Source organism: Phalacrocorax carbo, chromosome 2 (assembly GCF_963921805.1).
Source record: "Phalacrocorax carbo chromosome 2, bPhaCar2.1, whole genome shotgun sequence".
NCBI classification, from domain to species: Eukaryota; Metazoa; Chordata; class Aves; order Suliformes; family Phalacrocoracidae; genus Phalacrocorax; species Phalacrocorax carbo.
Window position 1 is genome coordinate 32,411,810 of NC_087514.1, and position 14,747 is coordinate 32,426,556.

At 38.7% G+C, this 14,747-nt stretch overlaps 1 protein-coding gene across 1 annotated transcript in view; it reads right to left on the reverse strand.

The window, feature by feature from the left end:
• Positions 1-527: 527 nt before the first annotated feature.
• Positions 528-14,747, reverse strand: part of ZBTB10 (zinc finger and BTB domain containing 10) — a 28,906-nt gene continuing 14,686 nt past the window's right edge. Inside the window, exons 3-5 of the mRNA XM_064442502.1 lie at positions 6,925-7,098; positions 4,646-4,821; positions 528-1,950 (exon numbers count right to left, since the gene is read on the reverse strand). Coding sequence (XP_064298572.1) covers positions 1,645-1,950; positions 4,646-4,821; positions 6,925-7,098 — 656 coding nt within the window. The 3' untranslated portion in view covers positions 528-1,644. The remainder of the gene's footprint in view (positions 1,951-4,645; positions 4,822-6,924; positions 7,099-14,747) is intronic.

Here is a 14,747-nt window from a genome sequence, read left to right on the forward strand (position 1 = left end):
AAGATTCTGTCCGTCAAAGCATAGTTCAAAGTTATCCACACAACTAGTATAATTTAGTTACCTGATATAAAATAGGAAAAAATATACTCATTTTAAAATTAAACAATGCTGAAAAGTATGGTGACCCTCAATTGGTTTTTATACAGTACTGTCACACTGGCCTAGCTATGTGTCATGATAAATGCTCTGCATATTTACTCTTTGTGACATAATAGTACATTAGATGTATTGTTCCAATGATTGCCTGAATTAATTTCCCTTAGGCTAGACAACACAGAGGAGTTTAAGATGAAGATGTAATGCCCTCCCCTCCCTATGAAAGAGGCCTTAAATCATTGGTACAATATTACAAGCTTAGGAAAAAAATCCACATGGCTACAAAAACTTCAAGTTTCAACACCTCCTAGGAAATCCGAAATAAAGAGTGTAGGGAGCATATCATCCTGAAAAGCAGACAACTCAAAGAGCATTATTTTGTTTTGGACTTTTTGTTTTTCTTTAAAAAAAATTCCAGCAAATTAAGTCAGTAAGTTGAGTGTAATTGGTTTATATCAAACACTAGCAACAACCCATTAAGTACAAAAGAATAAAAAATAGTTTGTGTTCATTTTAATGACGAACGATGGGCACAATAGCCTAGTGTCCAATTCACATCACATAAACTAGCCAAAAAACGGACAAGTAAGAAATTATCACCCAAGAAGTTGTTTAATATGACACTTTCTCCATTCCTTGTATTTTTATTCTGTGGTACTGAGGTATACACCAGGGAAGTCAAAAAGTTTGAGAGAAGGGGGGCTTTAGAGGAGGGAAGAAACATTAATACATCAGATACCTTTTAGCATGACTACCTCTTTTGACTGAGTGGCAGAAGAGTTACCCATGCTCTGATCAGTCTATTATTTTCATTATTGGTCATCTCTTCTGCAAGACCATTTTGGAACTGCTGAATCAGTAACAACCTTCTGGAAAATTCAAAACTATGAAGAGACACTAAATTAATGCCATTATTAACTTCTCCAGTGCTTATCACCTATACCACCTGCCAGCATAGAGCCAATAGTTTTAAAACCAAATTTCAATATGGCATTGGCATTATCTGTGATGCATATTTAAGTGATTGGCTTTCAGCTATCAGAGTATGGGAGAGGTAAGGTTCGTATGGCAAAGACATGCTTGTGGAAACAAGAGCCACTAGCCCAAATTAGCTTCACTGGTTCACTGACAAAGTACAAGTGGATTTGGAAAAGCTGTCTTTGTATTTCCATACCAAGTTGCAATTTTCTTCATTCATGTTAACAGATACATGAATGTGTAACATAAGCACAGTTACTACTATGTCTGAATAGGACCCAAGTAGCTATATCCTATAAATAATAAAAAATACATTTTTCTTTTGATAACTGACTGTAGATGTGAGGACTCTGTATAATTCAACCCAATGGTTGTATGCTGTACAGTCCTGTGCAAATATCATAAAAAAATTAATAATCCTTTTTTTGCTATAAGGCTTTGACCCTACATTTTTCACAGCAACGTAACTACCATCCAGCCTGTACCATATTTCGCAAGCCTTCAGTCCAAAAATTCAAACAGTCAATCCATATAGTGTCCGTTTGCGGCACCCTGAAGCCGTATGCTCTGTCAGTCATCTAAAGGCATACAAACTTCCCCAGATTCATCCCATCGAGACTGGTCATTCTGTTCTTCTACATCGTCACCAAGCTCCTCGTCACCTTCTCCCACTTCGTTTTCCTCGTATTCTTCATCCCTGGGGAAATCTGTGTCCTGCACCTGGTCTGCTCCCTCTTGCCCTCCAGGCTGAGATTTATCTGCACAGTCTACACAAACTCCGTAACGTCGTGATCCGTGTCTTATTCCAACGCTGGCTGCTAGCATGAAAATCTTCTTACACACCATACATTTATACTTTTTATCCTTTTTATGCACCTATGGAAGAGAAATGTTAACAGCTGAAAATATGCTTATCAGGTTGCATTTGTATATAGTACTAGAAAATTAACAATAATAATAATTACTAATACAAAAATCCCTTTTTTTAACTCTTCCAAAAGATACCCCAACACTGTTCAGAGGCAGAGAAGTGCTACTAGAGATTGATTTTGACTACACGGGCTATTATCCACAACCAAACCACCTGCTTACTGTTCAGCAGGTAGCTGAACAGCGGCCGGTTCCCTAAGCTGATGAGTGTTCATTTTATGACTATTCACTGTATAGAACAAGACTCTGAAAGGCAAAGAGAACAGTATAAGCATTTATGTTGCACACAGGATCATACCTCATTTACAAAATTGCCTTTATAATTTTAAGTCCTAGAAGCATGAAGAACAAGCAGGAGTTATTAAATTCTGTGTGTGAATTCAAAGAGCAAGATCCTTCTTCCACAACACCTCCCTCCCAACACAACCAAACCCAACATCATCTTTCCAGGTCCCTTTGGTGATTTTTTTTGTCCTGTACATAGAGTGAGCTTGTGTGTAAAATTAGAAGCTGCTGTTGACTAACTTGGATAAACATAAATTTTAATTCTGAATTTGGGATTATGTTACTTGTACAAGTAACTGAATTCAGCAACCATGTACAATAGTTATAATTTTGGAAAAAAAAACAAGTTGTAGACTTCTTCCTTCTGTCTGGTGTCCCCATGACAGATAACTATGTATTTAAATATCTCGTTTGAGGTCACACTGAAAAAGTTGCCATGCAGATGAGGAAAAAAACCAAGGTCAAGATACAAACACTTAGTTTAGTCCTGCTGTATAATCTGTCCAGCTGATACTACATGTTTTTTTCCTCAGCCTCTAGACTTATGATGTTTCACACAAAGTAGAATGTTTGAGGTGTTTGTTGAATGGAGAGGGAAGGGAAAAAAAAGAAATAAAGGTGGTCTGACTCCATTAGGGAAAGCACACTTCAGTTAAAGCACAGGGTTGAGCTGAGCTCCCTCTATAGCTATTTTCACCCTGTTTGACTTCATCTCCTTTCCTGAAAGAGAAAAAAAATCTTCAGCTCCAAGACTTAGTCAGATACTGCAGGAGGGAAACCTGAAGTCCCACTCTACTCTTCCTGGTAGACCAACTACCACCCACTGCTGCTATCTTCTGTGGTGAGCCATAGAGGAAGGAGTAGCTGCTGGGACATGTTACATGGTGACACCACCAATAAGGTGATAACAACCTAACCTCCTCTGCCCAGCCACAGAGCTGCCCCATACTATCACCACCTCCATCACCAGTGTCACCTACGTACATCACAGAATAAGATGTCCTTCAGACTCGGTAACATCATGGGTACTCCTGTCCCTTCAGGCATCTAAGCCCTCACCAGGTGGTATGGGAGGGGGAAGAAAGGCACCAGTAGCAGTGTGGAAAAATGTGCATCTAAGATGAAAGAACTCCAGTGGAACATAAGACGCTGGTTCTAAAATTTACGTAGGAGCTATTAATGCATGCCTTTCCTACCTGCAGAGCAGTTCAACAAATACTTAAGATAACTACAGTGGTCTTTTAAGTTCTAGGATTACATCCTGATATGACTCAGGTTATTATTTACTTGTAATAATATTACTGGCTAACAGAACGTGCATTTCACAACAGCCCAAGCTTGGAAGCTTACTACCACTTTTTCTACTAAGGAACGAAAAGCCAACTGTGAGGCAGCTATGGAGACTTATAGAACACCTTCATGAGGGAGCAAGCTGGTCCACTGATACTGAAAGGACTGAGGAAAGCTACCAAAATGGAGAAGTGCAATTTACCCCATTCCATGCATTAGCCTATTCTGAGTATCTGCAAAACATGTTGCAAAATGAGTTTTCTTAAAAATCACAGCTTGGAGAGATGTTACTACCTTCTCACCACCAATATAATCTTGCTTTTATTGCTCCCCTAAAATACACCCTGGATTTTAGACAGTAAATTTTATAATGAAGTCTTAATTTCCTTACACACTAGGTACAAAGTACCTGCAAAAGACAGAATACTTTCTCTGGATCCTCAGATAAACAGTACTCATGTCAAATCCTGAGTTATGCAACATGCACAGGACAGGGTAAGCTCAGCTGCTGATTATGGTATTGGTAGAATGCAAGTAAGAAGGACGTTTACTTTCTGCATCTCATATTTTTTGTTCTTTCCTAAACCTTAAAGCAGACACTGTACTACAGCTTTGTCTAGTTGTGAAATAAGTATTTCAGAACTACCCCAAGATATTGTGTAATTTCTGATTAACAGGGTGTCCTCACAGAAAACAGTGATGAAGCATTATAGAACAATACGTGTTATTCTACTGCAGTAACGCTAAGCCAAAATTCCCTTTCATTATCTACAGAATACTTGTATATACATCTCTATCGTGTCACTTTCAAAAATCATCTTGAAGTTACCTCTATCAGAATTCCAGCAACAACTGATACTGCGTTTTCCATTAAGAATATAGGAGGTATAGTTATCACAAAGAGGTGTTTGCCTTCATCCATGTTAGATCACGATATAACAATTTAAGTTATGGCAAATCAGAGAACAGTGTTTCTCCCAACTAACAAAACAGCTGGAAAAGCCATGAAAACCCACGTGTACATGCACGTACATACACACACACACTCTTGAGGTTAGCTACCTACCAAGGAATGTCTCTTTACATGCTCTCTTCGAGTAAACAGCTTCCCACAGATGTCACAACTGAAAGATCTCACGCCTGTATGAATGAGCAAGTGTCTCTTTAGTGTTCTTCTGTATTTGGCTACATAATTACAGTGTGGACACTTCAACTTGTTCATGATTAAAGCAGAGGAATCGCCTACAAGAAAATAAGCCATCAGAAGAAAAGACCATGAAACACACATACAAAAAAAACCCCAAACTATTTCAATACATTCTGCCTGGTGCACAAAAATAAACAGGTGCCAAAACAATAAAGCACCCACATGACTTTGCATCAGCCACATCAGGACAATGCTTGCCTGCCGAAACCACAAAAACTGGTAGGTTCTACATGTATGATCTTGCTAGAAAAATACCTACTTGTAACCAAGGAATTTTTACTACAGAAGTACAGATCAATTCTTTGAGAAGTCTTATTTCATGAATCAGAGTAAGTTAGCTATGAGTTAGCAGTATTTCATTTTCTAGAGGTCACCTATACCAGAAAACACTTTATTCTGGATTAGAAACCCTTGAGCTCTGCAGCACTTAGACAGTTACAATCTTCTCTCCCAATATTCTATTTAGAATTGTGTGCAGGAACTGCCTGCCAAGCTCTGACTCTACTAATAAATAAAAAAGAAAACATAACTAAGCAAGAACAAATATTGACAAAAGGAGTAGGACAGCATGAAGCAGCATAATTCTGAAACAGCTAAAAAGGGAAGTTGTTAGTTCAGACCTTAGCTATTCTCTACCCAATGACTATTTTGGTCTAACAGTAGAGAAAATAAAGAGAGCAGAAAAAACTTCTGGAAGTAGCAATGTCCCACTTCTTCCTTATGATGGAAGAGAGCTATTTACATACCCTTGGACCAAGGGTAACATAGCTTGCTCAAAGGATATGTGCAAAACAGGTTTACTACAGCTGCCTATTACTGCATGAAACAGAAAAGCACAGGATGCTGTGACAGTTATGAAGAAGGTCACATAGGAATGCAAGGATTATTTTGAGAATAGGGTACTGACTCAACTTACTACAGGTGAGATAATTTATGAACATGATCGTAATCATCTAGAAGCATCTAAAAAGCACTGGTTAAAGCTACATTATTATACATGTGTGAGTTTCTAATGTTCATGCTGGCAGGAAGAAAGCAAAAGTAATTGTGTGCTATGTGCATGAGCCTGTATGCCTATATCTAAGACGCCTCCTCCCAGCTTCAAAATCCATCATAGCATGGAAGTTAAATTTTGCTAATATACCAAAGGCAAACTTTTGAATATCCGGGGAACTCATGCAAGCTGCATGTCAATATAATGCCACGTAATGGCTTACATGAAGAAAAGTAAGTTCAAAAAAAGGTTTTAAACTGCAGTTTTATGCACAACAGCAGGTGTATGACAGGCAGGCAGACATCAGGGCTGTAACATACATGGGAATTTAATGGTTTAAGAACAGGCAGACCTCCTAAGACTTGAGTTCTAATCCCTTGCCTGCTAGTGAACTTCACCTTCTGATGACCCAATTTCTTCCACTGTAAAAACCGAAATATTTAAGGTAAACCATAAACCACCTCCCAGTAATAGCTCAGAGTTACAGAGAAGAGGTAGGCACTACTATTATCCAGTCCTTAAGATCCTCTTTTTACTGAAGACTGTATTTTAAGGATCCAGCAATAATTATTTTAGATGTGGTGTATTTTTTGGTATGTTTTCAGACAGAAAAATAATTACAGATAATTGCTTGCTTGAACTATTAAAGGTTTGACTGAAGAGGGCTTTAGTTACGGTTGCACTGAATTAAAAACATTCACTGCAATGAAGTTTTGATTTTTAATAGCAAGAAGTATGCTCTGAGATCTATTTTTAAAATTATATTTAACTTCCTATCTTCATCATTCAAGTGTTCAATTTTAAAGTCCATTTCACTGTAGTTAGCTTACTAAGGGGAGAACAAAAAAGCTATCAGATCATTAAAGTTCTCACATATCTTCATATTCAGGCACAATACAAGAGATTATATAAATCATGTTCTGTTTTTACTCCTCCATACATTTGAATTCTTTTGTCTCCTTCCAAGTAAATACTCTTGTTTACATTACCCAGAAAGGCAAATGATATGGAAGAAGATTATGTAAACACTTGATCTTCCAAATCTCTATAGACAAATTAATCGAATATTACCATCAGTGACACAGAAGATAAAGAAGCTCTATCAGAGGTAAAAAACAGCCTCCCCTCCATCAGGTATACTTGCCATTTTCCCAAGCGTCTTTTGGCCAAGATTCTGGCAGCAGTCCGTACTTGAAGTCACTTGAAGTACCCGGCAGCAGTCCGTACTTGAAGTCACTTGAAGTACCCGGCAGCAGTCCGTACTTGAAGTCACTTGAAGTACCCGGCAGCAGTCCATACTTGAAGTCACTTGAAGTACCTATTACAGACAGTCTTACTTTAGCTTCATGGGTTCTAATCAGTCATGTTGTTTAGCAGAATATATATCCTTTTTAAACTGTGACAAAAAGTTTCAAACCTTAAAATAGTAACTATCATCCTTTTTCACATACTCTTTAATACTGAAATGAAAAAAAAAACCTGCATTCCTTATTTCAGTGAAATTAGACCTTTGAACTACTCCCCATAGCACCATTTCTTTTTTCCATCCTGAGAATAATTCAAAGCCTTTTTCATACTACAAGAACTCTTATGGTAAGGATATTTATTGCCTCACAATCATCATGACAGGGCTAAAAAGTTTTCCACTGGAGTCTCTCTGCAACTGCTTTGTGCAGTGGCTTCATCTGGTCTACCACAGACAGTCTAGCTGGTACAAAAGTAACATTTTCTGCTGGAGGTGTGATTTTCTTTGCCTTAAAATATCTCAGTGGTATATAAAGTGCTTTAAATACCTTTATTTGTATAAAGTATCCTACAGCTATGTCTAAATCCTTTTTTGAATCATCACCATTAGTCTATAACCACATCAATTCAAGGGAGCATAATTACTTGGAATATACCATCTCAAAAGACCAGTTTGCATAGTTACATTTGGGCTTTAGACAAGCTTTTCATGCAGTTTGCATGGTCTTTGTAGCTTTTTTCAGTCTTCAAAAGAACAAAATAATTCAGAAAGGAACAGTGCCTTGGGAAAAAAAAAGATCCTTGTTTAATTCTATACTTTTGAAACAAGTAAGACTTGCATGAGTCTAATAAGGAATCACTATTACACAGCACAGAGAACTATAAATAGTACACAAGAAAGCTGCACTAGGCATTTTTAAAAAATCATATTTGTGGGGCAAAGACTTCTGGCAGGAGTGTAAATCAATCCTTCCCCCAATCCTCAGGACAAGAGTTTGTTGGAAAACATGAACTCGTAAATCCATTACTTTCCTCACAGGCACACAGTTGTTAAATAAACAAACTGCAGTGGAAACTGGCAGATTTCCTTTTGTTTGTCTGGATGGTGCTCAGGTCCTCACACTGGGTTCCCAATGTCATTGTTGTGAAAGTCTTGAAAAGAACTTCAGCACGAACAGATTCATTTTTACTTTCAAGCCTGAGACTGTACGTTTTAATAGTCACTTACTTCTTTTGTTCCTATACTGCTCATTCTAAGGGTTTTCCCAGGAAATTCTCTTAGCGTAAACTAGAGCTTTGTGCAGCTAGTGGTAAGCTGCACACTGAAACACTAGCAATTTACAGTTTTAGTGGGAAAAAGGACAGGTTACAAATCCTCACAGCATTAGACATATACAGTAGTTTCATTTACTGCTCAGGCAGTGTTACAGTGGGCAGAAGTTTCATCTGCAACATAAGGCAACAGTTCAAAAGGAAATCAGTTAAGGAATATGAGGCTCGTAAGTCTATCCTATCTCCTAGACAGCAGCAAATGATAACCAAGGCTGGATCACAACTGCCAAACCAGGGAGTTTTCCAAAAACAGAGCTTGAGTGGACAAAGGAAGAGAAATCCCAATATTTTAGCTCATACACCTATCTATTTTTGTAGAGAAAGAAAGAAAGGGAGAGGAAGGGAATAAATCTCCCTCTCCTTTAAGAAACGAAGAATATTTTTTTTTTAATTACTGACTCTAATAGCTGTTATGTCCAAAAGAGGCAAGAACTCCTTACACTAATTTAGAGCTATTGGACTCCAGCAATGGCATCTCACAACAGCTCAAGGAATAGAACACAGATACCCTATAGACATGCCAACTACACATTCCTTTGAGGTGAGCAGTAAAACTTCCTTCTGTAATACACAAGAAAGGATTACTGAGGAAGCACTGTTGTACAGTTCTGGGCAAGAACAAAGATTACTTGACCTCAAGCCTAAAAGTCTCCAAATTAAAGCAGGCTTCAGGATCTAGCAGAGAAATAAAACAACTTTTATAATGTTTAAAATATTAGACCTTTTCTTTATAGGTTTGCCCCTTTAATAGAGCTGTCCTGTCTCTAGTTAACCAGTGGAAGATCAGTGATCAAAATACCTTAATCACTTTTTCCCCGCTTATGGGAGGAATATCTGTAAGATCAACGGACCAAGCCTTTACTGCTTAGAGAGGTAACGCATACGCTGTGTATAGACAATATTGCATAGCTGCCTTCAAAATAAGCATATATTGAAAACTGGCCACAGGTAAGAGATATACCAAGCTGAGCACATTTATAACACTGTCACTTTGACAGTTGTCTTGGATCTAAGAGAACACAAATTGAATTTCATTAGGAACATTTATGCTCATGGCTGGTATTGACGTTCAAGAGAAGTTAGCAACTCAAATCTCTGCAGAGGTCTGGATCTTAGCATAAGACTCAGCGTAAAGCCAAACAGACTTAAGAGCTGTAGTCTAGTATAGATAATACCTACTAAATCTTTCTACCTCCAATTTGAAGAGAAGACCTGCTGTAACATGAAAGAACACCAGCACAGATACCACAAGAGATAAGAGGTTGCTACAGACAGTCCTGTACTGTGCAGAGACTGAAGTAAGTAGATCATAATTAAACCTAATGCTTATTCTTAGAATAATTCGTTGACCTAGAAAACCTGCTTTCTACATTAAGCACAAATATGCGTTCAAAACAAAAAAGAGGCAAATTTTTTTTAATGTCTAATGACTCATCCATACAGGAAAGACATTAATTACATATAGACTGGGAACTGGAAGTGCAATACCTAGCCTCTAATAGTTTCCCCAGGCGGACATGCAGCCTGCAGTCAGATAAGCTTCTGACTGTAACTAAGCCAAGTACAAGATGTTGTTACAAACCCCTGTGGCTCGTAACATCTCCCATTCCTCCTCCCACCCAGGCTACTGCCCCCCGAAACCTGCTTACAAAACTGCAGATCAGCCATCCTGTTAGATCTAACCTGTTCCTGTCAGCTTAAACCCAGATGATTTTGACAGGAGACCGAAAGCAACTACATACGCAGTTGTACTGGTAGACTGCGGGTGGGGTGCAAAGGGGGAAGTACAGACAGCACTAAGATCCTTTAAAAAGAAAGCCATAGTGTTCAGTATCTCCAGACCAGGTCATCTGACCACAACTTTCCTTTGATATAAAGATACCTTTTTTACAGTTTAGTTGATTCCTAAGAGAGGTGTAAGTTAGTAATTTAAATGTCAGTTAGCCGCCAACACGTAACCATTGTTCTACCCTGCATGGAGAAGAGGTTTCTATCAGTAACCTGATCTTAAAAAAAAAGCAAAACAACCCAGAAAACCATAAACACCACCACTACACCACATAACTAAAATAATAAAAAAACCAATCCAAATAAGCTGATAGCTGTCAGCACTGCAATTCTCAAGACACCAATCTGAGATGAGATAAAGACAATGCAAAGTACAACGAAGTGGTTGTATAGGCTTTTACACAACTAACAAAAACGTGATGGAAACATTTTATGTCCTACTGTGTTTCCAAATTTCCTTTTTTCTCAGGAAAAAGGATAACCAGAAGTCAGACACGGATTTCCAGTTTTGAAGGGAAGAGGTAGGGGAGTGTCACCAGAAAGAGAGACCACATGTGAATGGAAACATCATTAGTATGACAAGTTTTGCTTTTTTTCTGTAACCAGAAATATGCCAATTTTGGGGGGAAGAAAATGAGACGTTACTAAGTAGGGGATGATCAAGGAGACTAATAAGAAGATCAACAATGTAGGCCATCGAACAGGTCATTACAGAAAGGGATCTGGACTTAGCATGCGCTGAGGGAGAAGACCTAAAACTTTGCATTAGATACAGTTGTCTGTAATGAACGTAACTTCTGCTGTCTTTAAACATATTACCACTAAAAACAATGCCAAAAGAGGAGAAAAAGGAATTCTACTATTTTTTCTACCAGGTTTTCTGACACTGACTGCTCATTCAGATCAATTGAAAAAAAAGACAGGATAAGCAATCCATAGCTTTCAGGGATTGTAAAGACAGCAGTGGTAATCTACTGAATCAACCTGGATTGCCACTGGAGAGCTGCATGTGTTGTTTACGTTAAGTAACATGACAGAAAAAACAGCATTGCCAAGCCTGAGGTACTGGGAAGGTGGGGGAAAAAAAGACATTGTACTCCATTTGTTCCCACAGTATTACTCACATCTTTAACCTTGCTTCTGAAAAGGGGTCAAAGTATGTTACTTCTCAACTGCCTTTTCCAACAGCAGGCTCAGACAAACTTAAAGACATTTTGCCAATGCAATCTTACTCATACTCTGTGTGCTGCGTCCAATTGCTCTTAATTTTTACTGTTTCTCATTCATTAAAAAATGGTTTATTGCCTTGACTATGGAGGCAGATCTGTCATCAACTAACCCTGCCAGATGACCATCAATTGGTGCCAAATGTATCATCTACTTGCTTCAACTTACCATATATTCCCTAAATTCCCTGAGAAAGGGGTGCCATTCACATTAGAAAGTTATTTTGCTGATCTCTCCCCACAAAGGCTACATCAGTGGAACACAAGATAGTAAGAGCTTTCCCTCATCCAGATCACTTATTTGTGGGAGAGCATTGTTCTCAGGCACTACCACAGACTCAGAACAAAAACTTAGGTCTGAAGTGACCTCTGAAGGTCACCTAGTTCAGCCTCCTGCTTACAGCAGGGCTAACTTCAAAGTTGGGACTATATGTTGCTTTGGACCTTGCCAAATTTTAAATATCTACAAGGACTAGAGATTCCAAAAACCCTTTAAACAATATGTTTGAACACAACAATTCTCATAGTCAACAGTTTTCTTCATATACAGCTGGAATTTCCTTAGCTGCAACTTCTGACAATTGACTCTTGCCCTGTCATGTGCACCTCTCAAAAGCATCTGGGTTCACTTCCTCTATAATCTCCTCAAGGTGGGAGAAGACAGCAGGTAGGTCCCTCAGCCTTCTCCATACTAAAATTCAGCTCCTCAGCTTCTCATTGAACAACATGCTCTCCATCCTCCTAATCACCTACAGCCCCTCCACCAGACTCCCTCCAGCTTGCCAGCATCTTTCTCGTACTGAGCTGTCCTGAACTGGGCACAGGATTTCATATGCAGTCTTGCCAGTCCTGAATTCAGGGGTGTTATCATCACTTCCCTCAGTCTGCTGACTATAATCTTGCTAATACCACTACGAGGCTAGCCCTCATTGCTCCTATGATGCGCTACCGACTTGTTTGCTGTCCACAAGGACGTCCCGGCTCTTTTCCACAGAGTTACTACACAGCCACTCAGCGCTCAGCTTGTACTAATACAGGGTTGTTACTTCTAGAGGCAGGACTTGACATTTGTCTTGGCACAGCATCTTGGGAGTTCCTGCTGGACAATTCCTACAGATTGTCAAGGTCCATCTGAACGACAGTCCAGCCTTGCCCTCTAGCAGATCAGCCATCCCCACCAATTTGATGTCATCTGCAAACTTGCTGAGAGCATCTTCTGTCCTACTACCCTGATCACTGATGAAGACGTTGAACAGTAAGACTTGGTAAGCTATTTTCAGGAAAATAGCCCTTCTTGACTTCACTGTCAAGAAAATACCTTAATCAATGAGCTCATGATGTAGTTCAGAAGTTTAAGGGCCAGGTCATGAATAAGTAAATGTAAGGATGTACCTAAAGAGTTCTCAAGTAAAGTATTCAAGAGGTAACTCAAATACTTTCTAATATAAACTTTTCACATCCCCTTTTCATCAAGTATTATATTTAAAGTGTTAACATAAGTAGGACTTTCAAGGATATATATACCTGAAAGGCTGCATGAAACTCCTTGTGACTGACTGGCATTTAGGATTAAGATCCTTTAATAGAATAAAAACCACCAACCATTCTAGATGCTCTGTTAACTAAAGTAAATGTCTTCGTATTATGTTCTGCTCCTATTTTCTTGCTAACTGGTTGAAAAAGTGATTGTAGAACAAATCCAAGGAAAGAAGTTTGATTTGTCCTTAAAGCTGCCATTTTTTTCCTAATGAAGGGGGGGAAAATCCAATTAAAAAAGGAAAATTAATTTATTCCAATCTTAGTCCTAATATAAGGGTTTCTACACAGTAAAGCCATTAGTTTCTTTCTGCATCAGCATTAGAGAACTGCCATTGGTACCATTTTATCAGCTACATGTTGTAGCTTGTAACCATGTTTTCTCAAAGGAAGAATTAAATCGTCGAAGACCACTGATGTCACTGTAGATGAGACAAATACACCAAAAACTGTTATTTGTATTTATTCTTATGTAAAGACATAGGCACAGGTACCATTGCTGTGCAGAGACTGTTTTGGTCCAAACAACTTTTTATGCTGGAACAGTTGAAAGGAAATGCTAAAGAGATCTCCACTTCATTTTAGCTTCTGTAATTGCAGGCAGTTTTAGAAGGAGTAGCATAACTGACCAAAATCCTTGTGTTGAACTGGCATCTCAGTATCATTCATTCCAGACTTACTTTGCCAAAGCCCAACTTTGTCCAGGAATACCAAAGGATTTTGTCTTTACACTGGGCTTTGAGAAAAAGTAAGGTACAAGACAGAGGTGCAAATCTGTAAAAATACCAAAACAAAAAAGAAAAAACCCAACCTTTACCAACAAGAAAAACCCAACCCAAACAAAAAACCCGATAAAAACCACGAACACACCCAGATACTTCCTTGGGAAGTCTCCCCAGTAAGATCTGTGATTACATGACAAACTAAACTTGCCAGACTGGTGTCATGCTCTCCTTACAATGTAACACGCAACATTACACCCTAAAGAAAGGGGATCAAGTCAAGTCACAAGCAAGCAAATGTGTACTTTTCATACACGTGACCTGACCATGAAAGACAACTGCTGCTTAACAAAGGGGTTTTTCTTCCCCAGCTTTTGAGGTCATGTTTTTAAAAATGTTCCCTCAAACCCACCCTGAGCCCTAGAAATACCAGAACTTCTGCTATTGTGGCTATATTTTTACTGTAAAAATGGCAACTCTGATCTTGCTAACTCCCCTCTCCATTGTTTCCAGTATGACAGGATGAAGCTTGTAACTAACAAAGCGGCACCAATGAAGGCTAGCGGTTAAAGTGGAATTGTCTGCTAAAGCTATACTTCTACCAATGCATGTAAACTGCAAGTACAACAATGAGCTTCAGGGTAAATGCATAGCATAAGCTTGCTATTCTACACTTTCTATGTTTAGTATAAGCTTTCTACACTATGGAGACATTTCTGGTTGGACATATTTACTGATGCCTACCAGAAACCGGCACAAGAAATGCTTCCCGCTTCTCTCTTCCCCCAAAAAAACCTGACTCCAAGTTCCATAAACAAGAATTCCAGAATGTACACAAAGAATAAATGGTTGGGCAGCAAGCTAAACACAGCAAGGACAGAGAACCTGGAAAGAGAAGCTGAAGAAACCACCTTTTAGTCAAACTACATGCCACTTAACGCCTATTCCACTCAGCTACCAACAGTGAGGATAACCTAACCCTCAAATTTAGAAAACATACCTCAAATTTAAAAGACAAACAAACCAACTCCAAACCCACACAACACACTAAGTCTTGTACACCCAGAGTAACTGAACAGCAACTGATCAATTTCTACTTCCATAAACTCTTACATGAC